Below are 20,381 nucleotides of genomic sequence, written 5' to 3'. Positions count from 1 at the left end.
TCGTGAGCTCCATGTCCACCCCCACCTGGCAGGGTTACCCACAGGAAGCTCAGGAAATGGTCATCGCCATAGGCCTATGGAGGTGCGGCCAGCAGAACAGTGGCCGCACCCAGCCCAAGAATTGGGGAGAATTCTTTAAAATCTTAGACACCAGAACAAGAAAAGTAAGAATTTTGCAAGATTTTGGGTCAGTTCTTACTTGGTCTCAGGTAATTCTTGGTTCTAGTCTCAGTCCGCGTTGTAAACTCGTAGAAATAGCATCCGTGCGCTTGTGTCATGTTTTCAGCACTACAGTGTCACTCTTTGTGCTTTAACCCGCTAGCAGTGACGGGCTAAATTTCTGGCTTTACCGTGTAGCAGCGACGGGTCAGATTTGTGGCTTTACCGTGTAGCAGCGACGGGCCAAATTTGTGGCTTTACCGTGTAGCAGCGACGGGCCAAATTTGTGGCTTTACCGTGTAGCAGCGACAGGCCAAATTTGTGGCTTTACCGTGTAGCAGCGACGGGCCAAATTTGTGGCTTTACCGTGCAGCAGCGATGGGCCAAATTTGTGCCATGATATAAACCCCCCAAAATAGATGATACATAATCTGATCACAAATGCTTTGATATATATTAAGAAATGGTTTGTGTGAGTGATGATTTTTCCTCATTTTTCTTGCTTAGAGGGACCATTAAGAAACATGATCCCCGCTGCTACTGGGTTAATAATGTCTATGTTCCAATATGCTGTATGTTGACATGTTCGTCCTCCCCCACAGAGTGTTGGGAGTGTTGTCCGTGGCCAGGTCCAGGCACGATGCTTCCACGTCTCCCCGCTGATCTCTACGGCCTAGAAGGTGGCCATGTCCCACCTGGACCCTGGCTCGGAGATGCCCTACCCCAAGCTGCAGGCCAACTTAGATATCGTCCAACAAAGGTGTGTGAAAGGCTTTGAAGCTGACCCAGTGTGAAATGTTTGTTCATAAATATGTAATTTTTAAGAATACATCAAATCCTCCTCTCTTCCTCTTACTAATAGTCTTCTACCTCTTAAATATCGAGGGGCTTCGTGGTGCAGTGGTTAGCACACTCGCCTCACAACCGAGAGAGCCGGGTTCGATTCCCGGGCGGAGTGGAAAAATTTGAGTGGGTTTTCTGATACCCTACGCCCCTGTCCACCCAGCAGTGTACCAGGTATTAATTGGGGGTTGTGTCCCGTCTCCTGGGGTCTGTTCCCTTCTCCTATAATTCCTTCCCCTTCTGTCTCTCCGGCATATGACCACAGATGTTGCGCCCACTAAACCAAACTTTCTACTTTTTTTAAAATTCAGCCGCCATGTTGCCTTTCTTTCTATCTTCTATCGATATTTTCACGCTGACTGCTCTTCTGAACTACTAACTGCATGCCTCCCCCCCTCCCGCGGCCCCGCTGCACACGACTTTATACTCATGCTCATCCCTATACTGTCCAAACCCTTTATGCAAGAGTTAACCAGCATCTTCACTCTTTCATCCCTATACTGTCCAAACCCCTTATGCAAGAGTTAACCAGCATCTTCACTCTTTCATCCCTATAGTGTCCAAACCCCTTATGCAAGAGTGTTTCCCATGTGGTATTGGTGTGCTGGATATCCCCTCCCAAGGTACAGGACTTAACATTTTTCTTCATTGAATTGTAGCAGACACTTTTTGCTCCACTCCTGTAGCTTGGTGATGTCTTCTTGTAGGAAATCCGCAGCCAGGGAGTTAACCAATCTTTCTAAGGCTGTTTCTTCCCCTTCCAGGCTGAACCGCCCTCTCACCCTCTCGGAAAAAGTGCTGTACTCTCATCTGTCCGATCCTTCCAACCAAGAAATCGTCCGAGGTGAGTCCCACTACCTCAAGCTCCACCCAGACCGCGTTGCAATGCAGGACGCCACAGCACAGATGGCCATGCTTCAGTTCATTAGCTCTGGACTGCCCAGGGTCACCGTACCATCAACCATCCACTGTGACCATCTTATTCAAGCACAGGTGAGGGAGCATTCTCTCTTTTTTACAGCAAAGGAGACAGCTCAAGGGCACAAAAAAAAGGAAACAATAGAATGCAGCACAGCAATTGAGAATACATATAGTGGGAATGAGTTATTATATAAGATATGGTGTGTCAGGATGGGATGGGGGGGGCTTCGTGGTGCAGTGGTTAGCACACTCGCCTCATAACCGAGAGAGCCCGGGTTCAATTCCCGGGCGGAGTGGAAAAATTCTAGCGGGTTTTCCGATACCCTACGTAGCCCCTGTCCACCCAGCGGTGTACCAGGTATTAATCGGGGGTTGTGTCCCGTCTCCTGGGGTCTGTTCCCTTCTCCTATAATTCCTTCCCCTTCTGTCTCTCTCCGGCATATGACCACAGATGTTGCGCCCACTAAACCAAACTTTCCAACTGTTCCCTTCTCCTATAATTCCTTCCCTCTTCTGTTTCCCTTCTCCTATAATTCCTTCCCCGCCTGTCTGTCTCCGGCATATAACCACAGATGTTGCGCCGACTAAACCAAACTTTCCAACTGTTCCCTTCTCCTATAATTCCTTCCCCTTCTGTCTCTCTCCGGCATATGACCACAGATGTTGCGCCGACTAAACCAAACTTTCCAACTGTTCCCTTCTCCTATAATTCCTTCCCTCTTCTGTTTCCCTTCTCCTATAATTCCTTCCCCCTTCTGTCTCTCTCCGGCATATAACCACAGATGTTGCGCCCACTAAACCAAACTTTCCAACTGTTCCCTTCTTCTATAATTCCTTCCCCGCCTGTCTGTCTCCGGCATATAACCACAGATGTTGCGCCGACTAAACCAAACTTTCCAAGTGTTCCGTTCTCCTATATTTCCTTCCCTTCTGTCTCTCTCCGCATATGACCACAGATGTTGCGCCCACTAAACCAAACTTTCCAACTGTTCCTTCTCCTATAATTCCTTCCCTTCTGTCTCTCTCCGGCATATGACCACAGATGTTGCGCCGACTAAACCAAACTTTCCAACTGTTCCCTTCTCCTATAATTCCTTCCCCTTCTGTCTCTCTCCGGCATATGACCAAAGATGTTGCGCCGACTAAACCAAACTTTCCAACTGTTCCCTTCTCCTATAATTCCTTCCCCTTCTGTCTCTCTCCGGCATATGACCAAAGATGTTGCGCCCACTAAACCAAACTTTCCAACTGTTCCCTTCTCCTATAATTCCTTCCCCTTCTGTCTCTCTCCGGCATATGACCAAAGATGTTGCGCCGACTAAACCAAACTTTCCAACTGTTCGCTTCTCCTATAATTCCTTCCCCGCCTGTCTGTCTCCGGCATATAACCGCAGATGTTGCACCCACTAGACCAAACTTTCCAACTGTTCCCTTCTCCTATAATTCCTTCCCCTTCTGTCTCTCTCCGGCATATGACCACAGATGTTGCGCCCACTAAACCAAACTTTCCAACTGTTCCCTTCCCCTATAATTCCTTCCCCTTCTTTCTCTCTCCGCATATGACCACAGATGTTGCCACTAAACCAAACTTTCCAACTGTTCCCTTCTCCTATAATTCCTTCCCTTCTGTCGCTCTCCGGCATATGACCAAAGATGTTGCGCCGACTAAACCAAACTTTCCAACTGTTCCCTTCTCCTATAATTCCTTCCCCTTCTGTCTGTCTCCGGCATATGACCAAAGATGTTGCACCCACTAGACCAAACTTTCCAACTGTTCCCTTCTCCTATAATTCCTTCCCCTTCTGTCTCTCTCCGGCATATGACCAAAGATGTTGCGCCCACTAAACCAAACTTTCCAACTGTTCCCTTCTCCTATAATTCCTTCCCCTTCTGTCTCTCTCCGGCATATGACCAAAGATGTTGCGCCGACTAAACCAAACTTTCCAACTGTTCGCTTCTCCTATAATTCCTTTCCCGCCTGTCTGTCTCCGGCATATAACCACAGATGTTGCACCCACTAGACCAAACTTTCCAACTGTTCCCTTCTCCTATAATTCCTTCCCCGCCTGTCTGTCTCCGGCATATGACCACAGATGTTGCACCCACTAAACAAAACTTTCCAACTGTTCCCTTCTCCAATAATTCCTTCCCCCTTCTGTCTCTCCGGCATATGACCACAGATGTTGCGCCGACTAAACCAAACTTTCCAACTTTTCCTTTGTGAATCTGTAGCTTGTGATTCTCCAAGATTACATTTCTTCATTGAATTGTAGCAGCCACTTTTTGTTCCATTTCTGTAGCTTGGCGAGGTGTTCTTGTAGGAAATCCACAGTCAAGGGGTTAACACTGCCTGACTTACAGATCGATGGCCCTGAGGATCTCCAGCGAGCCATTGAAATCAGCAAAGAGGTCTACAATTTCCCGGCTACTGCTGGGGCCAAGTATGGAGTTGGATTCTGGAAGCCTGTCTCTGGGATTATTCATCAGGTGGGTCACAAGGAATCACAGCTGTTACTTCATTTGTTTATTTATATATTTTTCACAACAAAGGAGACAGCTCAGGGGCAACAAAATACCCCACTTATATGTGCTTGGGGACTTTTTACGGTTCACAGCAGAATTGTTTCCCCCTAAAAGTCATCTCAAAACCTCCCTTGTTGAGGTGCAGAGATTTTATTCCTTCATATATACATACATGAATTGATGCATACAGTAAGGGTTGTATCATAAGACATTTCGGCTCCCAAGAACACCTATTTGACAAGGCTTTCGTGGGAGATGTTGTGGGCATTTCCAGGAGTAGTTCTATGACCCTGGTGGTGGTGTGACCCTTCTTCTGTACTGTGAACCTAGAAACACATATTTGACAAGGCTTTCATAGGAGTTATGGGCATTTCCAGGAGTAGTTTTATGACCCTGGTGGTGGTGGTGTGACCCTTCTTCTGTACTGTGAACCTAGAAACACATATTTGACAAGGCTTTCGTAGGAGTTATGGGCATTTCCAGAAGTAGTTTTATGACCCTGGTGGTGTGACCCTTCTTCTATACTGTGAACCTAGAAACACATATTTGACAAGGCTTTCGTAGGAGTTATGGGCATTTCCAGGAGTAGTTTTATGACCCTGGTGGTAGTCTGACCCTTCTTCTGTACCATGAACCTCAAGAAACACTTGTTAGAACCGAGAGAGCCCGGGTTCGATTCCCGGGCGGAGTGGAAAAATTTGGGCGGCTTTTCCAATACCCTACGCCCCTGTCCACCCAGCAGTGTACCAGGTATTAATCGGGGGTTGTGTCCCGTCTCCTGGGGTCTGTTCCCTTCTCCTATAATTCCTTCCCCTTCGCCCTCCCTCCGGCATATGACCACAGATGTTGCGCCGACTAAACCAAACTTTCCTCTGTAAATGCACTAATACTAAACGACCTATTTCAGATAATTTTGGAGAACTACGCTTTCCCCGGGCACTGATTCTCACACACCCAACGGAGGTGGTCTTGGAGGCCTGTGCATTGGTGTGGGTGGTGCCGATGCTGTTGATGTTATGGCCGACATTTCCTGGTAGCTGAAATGCCCTAAGGTTTGTAATGAAGAGTTTTATCCTTGTAGTGACCAATGGATTAGGTGGCTCTGTATCTCTTCAAACCTGGCTGTTATGATTAGCACGGATTTGGCCTTTCTCTGCCTCTGTGGTGGATAGTGGAGTGTTTCCCATGTGGTATTGGTGTGCTGGATATCCCTTCACTGGTAGCCTGGTAACATACACTCCCAGGTCTTTCTCTGCCTCTGTGGTGGATAGTGGAGTGTTTCCCATGTGGTATTGGTGTGCTGAATATCCCTTCACTGGTAGCCTGGTAACATACACTCCCAGGTCTTTCTCTGCCTCTGTGGTGGATAGTGGAGTGTTTCCCATGTGGTATTGGTGGTATTGGTGTGCTAGATATCCCTTCACTGGTAGCCTGGTAACATACACTCCCAGGTCTTTCTCTGGCTCTGTGGTGGATAGTGGAGTGTTTCCCACGTAGTATTGGTGTGCTGGATATCCCTTCACTGGTAGCCTGGTAACATACACTCCCAGGTCTTTCTCTGCCTTTGTGGTGGATAGTGGAGTGTTTCCCATGTGGTATTGGTGTGCTGGATATCCCTTCACTGGTAGCCTGGTAACATACACTCCCAGGTCTTTCTCTGCCTCTGTGGTGGATAGTGGAGTGTTTCCCATGTGGTATTGATGTGCTGGATATCCCTTCACTGGTAGCCTGGTAACATACACTCCCAGGTCTTTCTCTGCCTCTGTGGTGGATAGTGGAGTGTTTCCCATGTGGTATTGATGTGCTGGATATCCCTTCACTGGTAGCTTGGTAACATACACTCCCAGGTCTTTCTCTGCCTCTGTGGTGGATAGTGGAGTGTTTCCTATATGGTATTGATGTGCTGGATATCCCTTCACTGGTAGCTTGGTAACAAACCTGCACTCCCAGGTCTTTCTCTGCCTCTGTGGTGGATAGTGGAGTGTTTCCCATGTGGTATTGATGTGCTGGATATCCCTTCACTGGTAGCTTGGTAACATACACTCCCAGGTCTTTCTCTGCCTCTGTGGTGGATAGTGGAGTGTTTCCTATATGGTATTGATGTGCTGGATATCCCTTCACTGGTAGCTTGGTAACATACACTCCCAGGTCTTTCTCTGCCTCTGTGGTGGATAGTGGAGTGTTTCCCATGTGGTATTGATGTGCTGGATATCCCTTCACTGGTAGCTTGGTAACATACACTCCCAGGTCTTTCTCTGCCTCTGTGGTGGATAGTGGAGTGTTTCCCATGTGGTATTGGTGTGCTGGATATCCCTTCACTGCTAGCCTGGTAACATACACTCCCAGGTCTTTCTCTGCCTCTGTGGTGGATAGTGCAGTGTTTCCCATGTGGTATTGGTGTGCTAGATATCCCTTTACTGGTAGCCTGGTAACATACACTCCCAGGTCTTTCTCTGCCTCTGTGGTGGATAGTGGAGTGTTTCCCATGTATTATTGGTGTGCTGGATATCCCCAAGGTGCAGGACTTAAAACTTAATTGAATTGTAGCTGCCACTTTTTGTTCCATTCCTGTAGCTTGATGTCTTATTATAGGAAATCCACAGTCAAAGGGTTAAATTCAATGTCATTATTTTTGCAGCCAGGAGAAAGCCAGCAATTACAAGAGGTTAATATGCCTTCTCTCTAGGTCATTGGTGTTAAGCTCACCGGGGAGCTGAGCGGTTGGACATCACCCAAAGACATCATCTTGAAGGTCGCTGGAATCTTGACTGTCAAAGGCGGCACCGGGGCAATTGTTGAATATCTGGGGCCTGGCGTGGACTCCATCTCCTGCACCGGCATGGCCACCATATGCAACATGGGCGCCGAGATCGGTAAGGTGTGAGGGGGCTTCGTGGTGCAGTGGTTAGCATGCTCAGCTCACAGCTCACAGCCATGATATAACCCCCCCAAAACAGATAATACATAATCTGATCACAAATGCTTTGATATATATTATGAAATGGTGACGGTGGGAGCTTATTCCATTCTCGCACTACAACGTTGGTGAAGAAAAATTTGGTGCAGTCTGAATTTACTTGTCTACATTTGAGTTTTATGCCATTGTTCCTCGTTCGCAAAGTGTCATCGATCATAAACAATTTTCTTCTGTCTACATTCGTGAAACCATTAAATATTTTAAAACATTCGATCAGTTTTCCTCGGAAGGCGACGTTTCTCAAGAGAGAACATGTTAAGGGTAGAAAGTCTTTCTTCGTAGGATTTGTTGCGCAAGGAAGGGATCATTTTTGTTGCCCGTCGCTGAACACCTTCTAATTTAGCAATGTCTTTTGCATGGTGAGGAGACCAAAACTGTACCGCATATTCCAAGTGGGGTCTGACTAAACTATTGTAGAGCGGAAGTATTACATCTTTATTCCTGAATAAAAAGTTTCTTTTAATGAAGCCCAACATTCTATTCGCTTTATTTGCTGCATCGATGCATTGATGTAAGAATTTGAGGTTTGACGCGATTTTGACCCCCAGGTCCTTAACGCATTGAACGCTTGTGAATTTAACGTCGCGCATTTCGTAATCGAACTTCTTATTTCTTGTTCCAACTTGAAGGACCTGGCACTTGTCTATGTTAGAGGGCATCTCCCATTTATCCAACCAAGCTGAAATTTTGTGCAAATCCTCTTGGAGGCTTTGCCTGTCTTCGTCAGTGAGAACCGAGTTACCAATCCTTGTGTCATCTGCTAATTTACTAATGCGATTATTGAGTCCAACATCCACATCGTTGATGTAAATAATGAAGAGCACTGGGCCAAGAACCGAACCCTGAGGGACGCCACTAGTGGCCGGCACCCACTCTGAGTTAAATCCGTCAATCACAACTCTTTGTTGTCTGTTGCTCAACCAATTCGCGATCCATTGGTTTACTTGACCGTCAATACCTATTTGCTTTAATTCATAAAGTACTTTATGATGTGGGACTTTATCAAACGCTTTCTGGAAATGAAGATAGACTATGTCCAATGATTTGGTTACGTCATAAACTGAGAAGAGATCGTTATAAAAGGTCAGAAGGTTTGACAGGCAGGATCTTTTGTTTCGGAAGCCATGATGTGAATCCCCAATCAATGAGTGGCTTTCAAGGTAACTCACAATTTTGTCTCTAATTATGCTCTCAAGTAGCTTACCTACAATTGAAGTTAGACTAATGGGTCGGTAGTTACCTGGTATTTTTTGGTCTCCTTTCTTAAAAATCGGTGTCACGTTAGCCTTTTTCCAATCCGAAGGGACGATGCCTTGTCGCAAGGACATATTGAATACGGTTGTAAGGGAGGAGAGTATTTCGCTCTTTGTTTCTTTAAGCAGTATAGGATATACTTTGTCAGGTCCGGGACTTTTATTTGTTTTAAGTGATTTGAGGGCTTTAAGGACTTCATCGGGTTTTATTTCAAAGTTACGCAATGCATGCTCGAGATTTACATTAGTACTGGTGTTGGTGGTAACGAGAGGAAGACTGTTAGTATTAAACACCGAGGAAAAGTAATTGTTTAAGAGGTTTGCAATGTGTTGGCTGTCAGCCACTAGTGCACCGTCGCTGTTTGTTAAAGCTCCAATACCACTTTTGATAACCTTTCTGTTGTTTATGTAACTGAAGAAAGATTTCGGATTATTTTTACAGTTGGCTGCAATATTTTCTTCATATCTAAGCTTTGCCTGACCTACTAGTCTTTGTACTCGTCGCCTGGCATCATTATAAAGTCTAATGTTTTCGGGCGTGCTTTGTTCTTTCTTTAACCTGTAAAACAATTTTCTCTCCTTGACTGAGTGTTTAATTTCGCTATTAAACCAAGGTGGGGTTTTATTAGTGTTAATTCGCTTCTCGCACAAGGGGCCGAATGTGTTCTGCTGGGTGAGTAAGTGATTTTTAAAGCTTAGCCAGGCGTCCTCTACATTGCCGTCATCTGATAGTTGCATATCTATTAGTTTTTGTCGGATTTCTACGAAGTTGGCTCTTTTGAAATTGGGCACCTTTACTTTATTTTCAGTCACCGATTTTTGAGCTCTAATGTCAACGCGCACTAGTTTATGATCGCAGGAACCGAGGTGTTCTCCTACCGTGACATTACTGACTAGGTTATCTTGGGTCGCTATAACAAGGTCAAGTATGTTATTTTGTCAAGTTGGTTCAGAAACCATTTGGCTTAGATAATTTTCCTCTAAAAATTCGATCATTCTATGGGACTCACCTTTTGTGCCCGACAGTGTCGCCCAGTCGATATGGGGGAGGTTAAAGTCTCCTAGTATCAGTGAGTCGCTGTTATTAAGTGACTGCCCTAAGACGCTGTACATTTCAAGATCAGCATCGAGTGATTGCCCCGGAGGCCTGTAATTGACAGATATGTTTAAATTGACTTTTGCAGTGTTTACTCGCACACACAAATGTTCAACGTTACTGTTTCTTGGTGTTTTGTCAGTGGGTTGCAAGTAGCTTTCGACAAAAAGGGCAACACCACCGCCTCTATGGTTTACACGATCATTGTTGAAGAGTCTGTAGCCATCTATGTTGTTAAACATAGATATGTTGTTGTTGCTGGTAAACTCTGGAACAATCTTCCTTCATCTGTATTTCCTCCTGCCTACGACTTGAACTCTTTCAAGAGGAGGGTATCAGGACACCTCTCCTCCCGAAACTGACTTATCTTTCCACCCTTTGGATTCTTTTTAGGAGCAGCGAGTAGCGGGCTTTTTTTTTTTATTAATGTTTACTTTTTTGTGCCCTTGAGCTGTCTCCTTTGCTGTAAAAAAAAAAAAAAAAAAAAATCGGAACTTAAATCAATATTTGTGGTGTCGATAAATGTTTCGGTTATAGCAATTACGTCAACGTTTTCTGTCAGAGCAAGACATCGCAGTTCATCAAACTTGTTTCTTAGGCTACGCGCATTGAAACTAAGGACTCTTAGGTTATCTTGAAGCTTGGTAATAGAGGTGGTGGTACTGGAGGGTTCAATGTTACGAGTCTGTTGCGGTGTATGGTGTCTATTTACACGGGCGGAATGGAAGGACGGATGGCTGAGAGTCGCTTGTTGTTCGGGCGCTACGTGCGGTGTCATTGAGATGGCAGGTGTGTGCCGTCCCTTTGGAAAAGTTTACTCTGGCCGTAGAAATGGTTCCAGGCGTTAAAGAACTCGACGTCAAGCTCTCCGCAGAGAGTCTGTAGGCGGTTGTTGAGGCTGAAGGCCTTACTGTAGAAGTCGCCCTCATCCCACGTCCATGGTAGAATTCCTGAAATCAAAATATTAGGGGATTTAGAATTATACTGCTGGATGAGTCTACGGTACTTCTCCAGCAGTTCCTCAGACCGGGTCGTGGTGACGTCGTTTGTACCTGTGTGGAGAACAAAGAGCGAGTCATTAGAGGCCACAGCGTGGTTATGTTAGGTTAAGTTTAGGGTATCTTCAAACACATGATAGCCAGCACTTTACAGTATAAATCATCAAAGAATGACCTCACTTAGTTGTATAGAAAGTCTCATTAGTAAGGAAGCATATATGAATTTTCTGAGTCAAGACCTATAGTAACTGTTTGGGGTTTTGATAGGTTATGTTAGGTTAAGGTTAGGGTACCTTCAAACACATGATAGCCAGCACTTTACAGTATAAATCTACAAAGAATGACCTCACTTAGTTGTATAGAAAGTCTCATTAGTAAGGAAGCATATATGAATTTTCTGAGTCAATCCATATAGTAACTGTTTGGGGGTTTGATAGGTTATGTTAGGTTAAGTTTAGGGTATCTTCCAACACATGATAGCCAGCACTTTACAGTATAAATCTACAAAGAATGACCTCACTTACTTGTAATGAAAGTCTCATTAGTAAGGAAGCATATATGAATTTTCTGAGTCAATCCATATAGTAACTGTTTGGGGGTTTTGATAGGTTATGTTATGTTAAGTTTAGAGTATCTTCAAACACATGATAGCCAGCACTTTACAGTATATATCCACAAAGAATGATCTCACTTAGTTGTATAGAAAATCTCATTAGTAAGGAAGCATATATGAATTTTCTGAGTCAATCCATATAGTAACTGTTTGGGGTTTTGATAGCTTATGTTAGGTTAAGTTTAGGGTATCTTCAAACACATGACAGCCAGCACTTTACAGTATAAATCAACAAAGAATGACCTCACTTAGTTGTATAGAAAGTCTCATTAGTAAGGAAGAATATATGAATTTTCTGAGTCAATCCCTATAGTAACTGTTTGGGGTTTTGATAGGTTATGTTAGGTTAAGTTTAGGGTATCTTCAAACACATGATAGCCAGCACATTACAGTATCAATCAACAAGGAATGACTTCACTTAGTTGTATTGAAAGTCTCATTAGTAAGTAAGCATATATGAATTTTCTGAGTCAATCCTTTAGTAACTGTTTGGGGTTTTGATAGGTTATGTTAGGTTAAGTTTAGGGTATCTTCAAACACATGATAGCCAGCACTTTACAGTATAAATCAACAAAGAATGACCTCATTTAGTTATATAGAAAGTCTCATTAGTAAGGAAGCATATATGAATTTTCTGAGTCAATCCATATAGTAACTGTTTCGGGTTTTGATAGGTTATGTTTGGTTAAGTTTAGAATATCTTCAAACACATGATAGCCAGCACTTAACAGTATAAATCAACAAAGAATAACCTCACTTAGTTGTATAGAAAGTCTCATTAGTAAGGAAGGATATATGAATTTTCTGAGTTAATCCATATAGTAACTGTTTGGGGTTTTGATAGGTTAAGTTTAGGGTATCTTCAAACACATGATAGCCGGCACTTTACAGTATAAATCAACAAAGAATGAACTCACTTAGTTGTATAGAAAGTCTCATTAGTAAGGAAGCATATATGAATTTTCTGAGTCAATCCCTTTAGTAACTGTTTGGGGTTTTGATAGGTTATGTTAGGTTAAGTTTAGGCCGGGTATCTTCAAACACATGATAGCCAGCACTTTACAGTATAAATCAACAAAGAATGCCCTCACTTATTTGTATAGAAAGTCTCATTAGTAAGGAAGCATATATGAATTTTCTGAGTATATCCATATACTAACTGTTTGGGGGTTTTGATAGGTTATGTTAGGTTAAGTTTAGGGTATCTTCAAACACATGATAGCCAGCACTTTACAGTATAAATCAACAAAGAATGACCTCACTTAGTTGTACAGAAAATCTCATTAGTAAGGAAGCATATATGAATTTTCAGAGTCAATCCATATTTGGGTTTTGATAGGTTATGTTAGGTTAGGTTTAGGGTATCTTCAAACACATGATAGCCAGCACTTTACAGTATAAATCTACGAAGAATGACCTCACTTAGTTGTATAGAAAGTCTCATTAGTAAGGAAGCATATATGAATTTTCTGAGACAAGACCTATAGTAACTGTTTGGGGTTTTGATAGGTTATGTTAGGTTAAGTTTAGGGTATCTTCAAACACATGATAGCCAGTACTTTACAGTATAAATCAACAAAGAATGACCTCACTTAGTTGTATAGAAAGTCTCGTTATTAAGGAAGCATAAATGAATTTTCTGAGTCAATCCATATAGTAACTGTTTGGGGTTTTGATAGGAACTTCAGTGGTTGGAAAACTTGCTTCTAGAATTGGAACTTCAGTGGTTGGAAAACTTGCTTCTAGACCTGTCAGTGTAAATAATGATGCGCTGCCTAGTGAACAGGTGTGCGTGTGCTACTGTGTGGTGGAGGGTTACAACTTACTATTAAAGGCCAGTGTTAACTCTAAGTGATTGTGTCTGCCTTAACCCAAAGTTTGACTGCAAGTGTGGCATAACACATATTAACACAATTAACCTAACAAGGCTACTTTTGATCATTACTTGAACTCTACACAGTTTGTTACTTGAACTTTACACAGTTTGTTTAATCAGTTTGTTTGTTTGTTTCAGATTGCTTTTGAAACACAACCACAGCTAATTACAGGGACAGTAGAGCATGCTGAATCAGTCTATTCTTGCACTGCAAAATAACATGAATGTTATACTAATACATTCTACTTGATTTTATACATGATTTTTATGATATGATGATTTATGAATAAAATTTCAAAATAAATCTTCTGTTGTTCTATGTATTTACTATCATCAGGGATTTCATGAAATAACTGTAGTATCATTTCAGTAAATACATCAAATCCCTAGATATTTCAGTAATTTCATGAAGCATTTACTATCATCAGGGATTTCATGAAATAACTGTAGTATCATTTCAGTAAATACATCAAATCCCTAGATATTTTAGTAATTTCATGAAGTCCCTAAGAGAAACAGTAATTTCACGAATTCCCTGAAAGTTTTAGGGATTTCACGAAATCCCTAGTTTCACAATCTTACTGTAACATATATATGAAGGAATAAAATCTCTGCACTTCAACAAGGGAGGTTTTGAGCTGACTTTTAGGGGGAAACAATTCTGCTGTGAACTGTAAAAAGTCCCCAAGCACATATAAGTGGGGTATTTTGTTGCCCCTGAGCTGTCTCCTCTGTTGTGAAAAATATATAAATAAACAAATGAAGTAACAGCTGTGATTCCTTGTGACCCACCTGATGAATAATCCCAGACCCAGGCTTCCAGAATCCAACTCCATACTTGGCCCCAGCAGTAGCCGGGAAATTGTAGACCTCTTTGCTGATTTCAATGGCTCGCTGGAGATCCTCAGGGCCATCGATCTGTAAGTCAGGCAGTGTTAACCCCTTGACTGTGGATTTCCTACAAGAACACCTCGCCAAGCTACAGAAATGGAACAAAAAGTGGCTGCTACAATTCAATGAAGAAATGTAATCTTGGAGAATCACAAGCTACAGATTCACAAAGGAAAAGTTGGAAAGTTTGGTTTAGTCGGCGCAACATCTGTGGTTATATGCCGGAGACAGACAGGCGGGGAAGGAATTATAGGAGAAGGGAACAGTTGGAAAGTTTTGTTTAGTGGGTGCAACATCTGTGGTCATATGCCGGAGAGAGACAGAAGGGGAAGGAATTATAGGAGAAGGGAACAGTTGGAAAGTTTGGTTTAGTCGGCGCAACATCTGTGGTCATATGCCGGAGAGAGACAGAAGGGGAAGGAATTATAGGAGAAGGGAACAGTTGGAAAGTTTGGTTTAGTGGGCGCAACATCTGTGGTCATATGCCGGAGAAAGACAGAAGGGGGAAGGAATTATAGGAGAAGGGAAACAGAAGAGGGAATTAATTATAGGAGAAGGGAACAGTTGGAAAGTTTGGTTTAGTGGGTGCAACATCTGTGGTCATATGCCGGAGAGACAGAAGGGGAAGGAATTATAGGAGAAGGGAAACAGAAGAGGGAAGGAATTATAGGAGAAGGGAACAGTTGGAAAGTTTGGTTTAGTCGGCGCAACATCTGTGGTCATATGCCGGAGAGACAGAAGGGGAAGGAATTATAGGAGAAGGGAACAGTTGGAAAGTTTGGTTTAGTGGGCGCAACATCTGTGGTTATATGCCGGAGACAGACAGGCGGGGAAGGAATTATAGGAGAAGGGAACAGTTGGAAAGTTTGGTTTAGTGGGTGCAACATCTGTGGTCATATGCTGGAGAGAGACAGAAGTGGGAAGGAATTATAGGAGAAGGGAACAGTTGGAAAGTTTGGTCTAGTGGGCGCAACATCTGTGGTTATATGCCGGAGACAGACAGGCGGGGAAGGAATTATAGGAGAAGGGAACAGTTGGAAAGTTTGGTTTAGTCGGCGCAACATCTGTGGTCATATGCCGGAGAGAGACAGAAGGGGAAGGAATTATAGGAGAAGGGAACAGTTGGAAAGTTTGGTTTAGTCGGCGCAACATCTGTGGTCATATGCCGGAGAGAGACAGAAGGGGAAGGAATTATAGGAGAAGGGAACAGTTGGAAAGTTTGGTTTAGTCGGCGCAACATCTGTGGTCATATGCTGGAGAGAGACAGGAGGGGAAGGAATCATAGGAGAAGGGAACAGACCCCAGGAGACGGGACACAACCCCCGATTAATACCTGGTACACCGCTGGGTGGACAGGGGCTATGTAGGGTATCGGAAAACCCGCTCAAACTTTTCCACTCCGCCCGGGAATCGAACCCGGGCTCTCTCGGTTGTGAGGCGAGTGTGCTAACCACTGCACCACGAAGCCCCCCCCATCCCATCCTGACACACCATATCTTATATAATAACTCATTTCCACTGTATGTATTCTCAATTGCTGTGCTGCATTCTATTGTTTCCTTTTTTTGTGCCCTTGAGCTGTCTCCTTTGCTGTAAAAAAGAGAGAATGCTCCCTCACCTGTGCTTGAATAAGATGGTCACAGTGGATGGTTGATGGTACGGCGACCCTGGGCAGTCCAGAGCTAATGAACTGAAGCATGGTCATCTGTGCTGTGGCGTCCTGCATTGCAACGCGGTCTGGGTGGAGCTTGAGGTAGTGGGACTCACCTCGGACGATTTCTTGGTTGGAAGGATCGGACAGATGAGAGTACAGCACTTTTTCTGAGAGGGTGAGAGGGCGGTTCAGCCTGGAAGGGGAAGAAACAGCCTTAGAAAGATCGGTTAACTCCCTAGCTGCGGATATCCTACAAGAAGACATCACCAAGCTACAGGAGTGGAGCAAAAAGTGTCTGCTACAATTCAATGAGGAAAAATGTTAAGTCCTGTACCTTGGGAGGGGATATCCAGCACACCAATACCACATGGGAAACACTCTTGCATAAGGGGTTTGGACACTATAGGGATGAAAGAGTGAAGATGCTGGTTAACTCTTGCATAAGGGGTTTGGACAGTATAGGGATGAAAGAGTGAAGATGCTGGTTAACTCTTGCATAAGGGGTTTGGACAGTATAGGGATGAAAGAGTGAAGATGCTGGTTAACTCTTGCATAAGGGGTTTGGACTGTACAGGGATGAAAGAGTGAAGATGCTGGTTAACTCTTGCATAAGGGGTTTGGACAGTATAGGGATGAAAGAGTGAAGATGCTGGTTAACTCTTGCATAAGGGGTTTGGACAGTATAGGGATGAAAGAGTGAAGATGCTGGTTAACTCTTGCATAAGGGGTTTGGACAGTATAGGGATGAGCATGAGTAGAAAGTCGTGTGCAACGGGGCCGCGGGAGGGGGGGAGGCATGCAGTTAGTAAGTTCAGAAGAGCAGTCAGCATGAAAATATCGATAGAAGATAGAAAGAGAGGCAACATGGCGGCGGAAGTTTAAAAAAAGTAGAAAGTTTGGTTTAGTGGGCGCAACATCTGTGGTCATATGCCGGAGAGACAGAAGGGGAAGGAATTATAGGAGAAGGGAACAGACCCTAGGAGACGGGACACAACCCCCGATTAATACCTGGTACACTGCTGGGTGGACAGGGGCGTAGGGTATCGGAAAAGCTGCCCAAATTTTTCCACTCCGCCCGGGAATCGAACACGGGCTCTCTTGGTTGTGAGCCGAGTGTGCTAACCACTGCACCACGAATACTTGCGCCATTATGTGCTTTAATATAGCCAAGAAAGTAACGTAGAAATCATAAAGACTTTAATGTCCGAAATTGTAATGATCCATGCGCGTACTGACTTGGGAACTATATAGTTTGTATGGTGCACTGCAAGGCAGGTACGAGGCTCAGTCTGTGCATAGAGGCACTCGTGAAACAATAACAATGGACTTAGAAAATCCAAGCCACCCAACTTTATAATTAATGAGGCTTGCCCCCCTGGCCCCTCCCCAAGGTAAAACGTATACGAAAATGCATTATAATTAAAATTCTCTCACGTGCTAATTTACTACGAATATTGGTTTGGAGTGGTGCTCCCTAAGATTAAACCTGAAATGATACCAAGCTGTCACCTCAGCCACAAAAAGCTTGAAACAGGTAAACATGACATGGGTAAGCTTGGATGTGATTCTGGAATAATACCAAGCTGTCACCTCAGCCACAAAAAGCTTGAAACAGGTAAACATGACATGGGTAAGCTTGGGTGTGATTCTGGAATATTACCAAGCTGTCAACTCAGCCACAAAAAGCTTGAATCAGGTAAACTTGACATGGGTAAGCTTGGGTGTGATTCTGGAATAATACCAAGCTGTCACCTCAGCCACAAAAAGCTTGAATCAGGTAAACTTGACATGGGTAAGCTTGGGTGTGATTCTGGAATATTACTGACCCATCACCTGAACCTTCACCAAAAAAGCTTGAAATAGATAACCTTGTAATACGCACTGGATGGGCATGGAGGCGTGGGGGCACTGGGTGGGCGTGGGGGCACTGTGTGGGCGTGGAGGCGTGGGGGCAGTGTGTGGGCGTGGGGGCATTGTGGGGGCACTGTGTGGGCGTGGGGGCACTGTGTGGGCGTATAGGCGTGGGGGCACTGTGTGGGCGTATAGGCGTGGGGGCACTGTGTGGGCGTATAGGCGTGGGGGCACTGTGTGGGCGTGGAGGCGTGGGGGCACTGTGTGGGCGTGGATCGAGGCGTGGTCGGCGTGGCAGACTCCGCAGCGTTGCTCTGTTTACTAGGGGTGGGCACTGGGCAGGTATATACCGGTACCAGTACCGGTACTAACGGTACCAGCTAAACGGTACGGTACCGGTACCAGATTGCTCGGTACCGGTACCAGTTGCTCGGATTTATTTATTGGATTTATTGATAATTCTTCATGTCCGATTTTTTTTTTTAGGTTGTTAATAAATATTGTTACGAATGTGCTGTATGTGAATGATTGTATGTGTAATGTGATGAAATTGTAGCATGATGCAATGTTAGCTCAGCATGGTGCAGCTCTACTTGTTGGGACAAGAGAGACAGAGGGGAGCCCGGGGCCTCCGGCCGCCGGGCAGGAAGTGCTGAGTCGGCAGAGTGGCGAGCGAGAGGCGCTGAGGAGTAGTTGGGGGAGAAGACGCGTGTCTGGGCTTGAGACTTGAGAGAGTGTTGAGCTGCTCCGCTCGCGAGCTGTGTGCAACTGTGCATCCGTGTGTGCGTGTCTGCTGTGCCCCTGTACTGTGCCTGATTAACTAACTATTCTGTGCCCTTGAAAGTTGCTGTACTGTGTGAAGAACCTGTCATTAAACTAGAACTTAGTGTTGAACGTGTATCCTTTGTGCCCTGCCTCGTTCCCTCCTCCTCTCGGTGTTCTGTGTGGGTCGCTGTGAGTGACTGGTGCCCGTGTGGCTGTTCTGGTGGGGATCACGCCACCTGCCTGCCCGTGTATGGTGTGTGGTAGGGGTGGTGGCATAACACTTGGTGTCAGGAGTGGGATAAGTGAACAGTGAAGCGCGCCGAGTGTCATGGCGTCCCCCAGTGGTCGCCGTGAGGGTGAGGAGACGGGCAAGGCCGAGGCTGACCCGGGTGAGGTGAAGCCGGGCCAGATGGAATTGTTCGCTGCCATGCTGGCCAGTATGAGGCAGGATTAGGCTCAGAGGGCAGAAGAGAGGGCACGCGAGCAGGCTCAGAGGGCAGACGAGAGGGCACGCGAGCAGGCTCGGAGGGCAGAAGAGAGGGCAGACGAGAGGGCTCGCGAGCAGGCTCAGAGGGCAGAAGAGAGGGCTCGCGAGCAGGCTCAGAGGGCAGAAGAGAGGTGCAGACTCTGAAAGGCGAGGTCCAGGGCCTGAGGGAGGAGGTGGAGGCGGAGAGGCGGCGGCGAGAGCTGGCAACGTCACGCGGGGAGGAACAAGAAGCGTCACGCGTGCTGGCGGCAAGCACCAGGGTGACGGACTTGCTGGGGTCCTCATGGGGCCCCTGGCAAGAACCCCTGGGCCCTCGCAGCGTTGTGTCAGAGCCAGCAGCTGCCGCAGGAGGTTGGGGAGCCATCGGAGCTGCCCCCTTGGGTCCAACTGGCGCCGGAGTCGGACCCACTCACCCCGCCTCTCTGCCGCCGTCACCGCCGCCCTCTCCATGCCGGCCGGCTAACAGCCCACGTGCTCCGCTTTCCCCCCCATCCAGCCCCTCGGCTTCCCGCCGTTCGGGGAGGCGCAAGCCGGCGGAGTATGACGGGAAGGTGGCCTGGGAGGCCTATGTTGCCCAGTTTGAGATGCTAGCTGCTGCCCAGGGCTGGGACGAAGCTGAGAAGGCGCTGCAGTTGGCAACAGCGCTTCGGGGCCCAGCTGTGGAAGTGTTGGGGCACCTGCCGCCGGCCCAACGTGCCTCTTACGGGAGCATGGCGGAGGCCCTGCGGCGTCGTTTCGGGCACCACCTTCAGGCCGAGGTGTACCGAGCTCGCCTGAAGAAGCGGACTCGGGAGCGCGGCGAGACACTGTCGCAGCTGGCGCAGGACGTGGAAGCGCTGGTCAGAAGGTCGTATCCTGCTGCCCCGGAAGAGATGATCGTGGTGCTGGCCCGCGATTTCTTTGTTGACGCTCTGCACGACCAGCAGCTGCAGATTTACGTTAAGCAGGCGCACCCTGGGGACCTGCAGGTGGCGCTGGCGAGGGCCTTGGAATTCGAGGCCTTCCTGAAGACGACCAGCGGCCTAGGGGCGGCCGCCCAGCCCCGCCGTGACCTCCGGGGCCGGAAGGCGAAGGTGGAGAAGAAGGCGGCGTCGAGGAAGGCGAGCCCGGACGGTTTTCTCGGCTCGTGTTGGGGCTGTGGCAAGAAGGGGCACATGCGCAGTCGTTGTCCGAGGGAGCGAAGGACGCGTTCCCTTGACCGACTGAGTTCTGACGCCTTTCAGCCTTGCTGCAAGGACTGTGGCAAGTCTGGCCACCGTTCGGGCGCCTGCCCCAAGCCAAAGGAGGTAGTGCAGGCGGGAAACCCGGACAGGCTGGAGAAGGGGGCCGAATCCCAGCCGTCAGTCCCCGGGCCCCGACTTGCGTAAGCTGCCGCCGGATAACCAGTGCGATGCAGGTGGAGGGCTCAGTGGACGGGAAGCCATGCCGCCTGACAGTGGACACCGGGGCTGAGAAGACCTTGGTGCGGCCTGAT

General features: G+C 46.3%; 3 protein-coding genes and 1 pseudogene across 3 annotated transcripts in view; 2 read left to right on the top strand and 2 right to left on the bottom strand.

Moving 5' to 3' along the window:
• LOC126985636 (zinc finger protein 436-like) overlaps positions 1–17,783 on the bottom strand; it is a 56,541-nt gene extending 38,758 nt beyond the window's left edge. Inside the window, exon 1 of the mRNA XM_050840789.1 lies at positions 17,687–17,783. The gene's annotated coding sequence lies outside the window, so the exon portion shown is untranslated. The remainder of the gene's footprint in view (positions 1–17,686) is intronic.
• LOC126985635 (aconitate hydratase, mitochondrial-like) lies at positions 77–14,175 on the top strand (annotated as a pseudogene).
• LOC126985986 (uncharacterized) lies at positions 5,533–7,136 on the bottom strand. Its single transcript, XM_050841678.1, has 2 exons — positions 6,488–7,136; positions 5,533–6,384 (listed from the first exon to the last, which is right to left on the bottom strand). The coding sequence occupies exons 1-2, from the start codon at positions 6,931–6,933 to the stop codon at positions 5,559–5,561; spliced, it is 1,272 nt and encodes a 423-aa protein (XP_050697635.1). The 5' UTR covers positions 6,934–7,136; the 3' UTR covers positions 5,533–5,558.
• Positions 17,784–18,829: 1,046 nt separating the features above from the next.
• On the top strand, positions 18,830–20,277 carry LOC126985985 (uncharacterized). The gene has a single exon (XM_050841677.1). The coding sequence runs from the start codon at positions 19,492–19,494 to the stop codon at positions 20,272–20,274; it is 783 nt and encodes a 260-aa protein (XP_050697634.1). The 5' UTR covers positions 18,830–19,491; the 3' UTR covers positions 20,275–20,277.
• The last annotated feature ends 104 nt before the right edge of the window (positions 20,278–20,381 follow it).

The sequence above is a fragment of the Eriocheir sinensis genome, chromosome 60 (assembly GCF_024679095.1).
Source record: "Eriocheir sinensis breed Jianghai 21 chromosome 60, ASM2467909v1, whole genome shotgun sequence".
In the NCBI taxonomy this organism is placed as follows: Eukaryota; Metazoa; Arthropoda; class Malacostraca; order Decapoda; family Varunidae; genus Eriocheir; species Eriocheir sinensis.
Note: the sequence above shows the minus strand (reverse complement) of the source record. Positions and strands in the feature narration are given on the sequence as shown.

Coding starts and splice junctions, on each gene's coding strand:
- LOC126985985 (XM_050841677.1), top strand. CDS start 19,492: ATGCTAGCTGCTGCCCAGGGCTGGGACGAAGCTGAGAAGGCGCTGCAG.
- LOC126985986 (XM_050841678.1), bottom strand. CDS start 6,933: ATGGGAAACACTCCACTATCCACCACAGAGGCAGAGAAAGACCTGGGA. Junction 6,385..6,487: donor GCAGAGAAAGACCTGGGAGT/GTATGTTACCAA, acceptor CTGGGAGTGCAG/GTTTGTTACCAAGCTACCAG.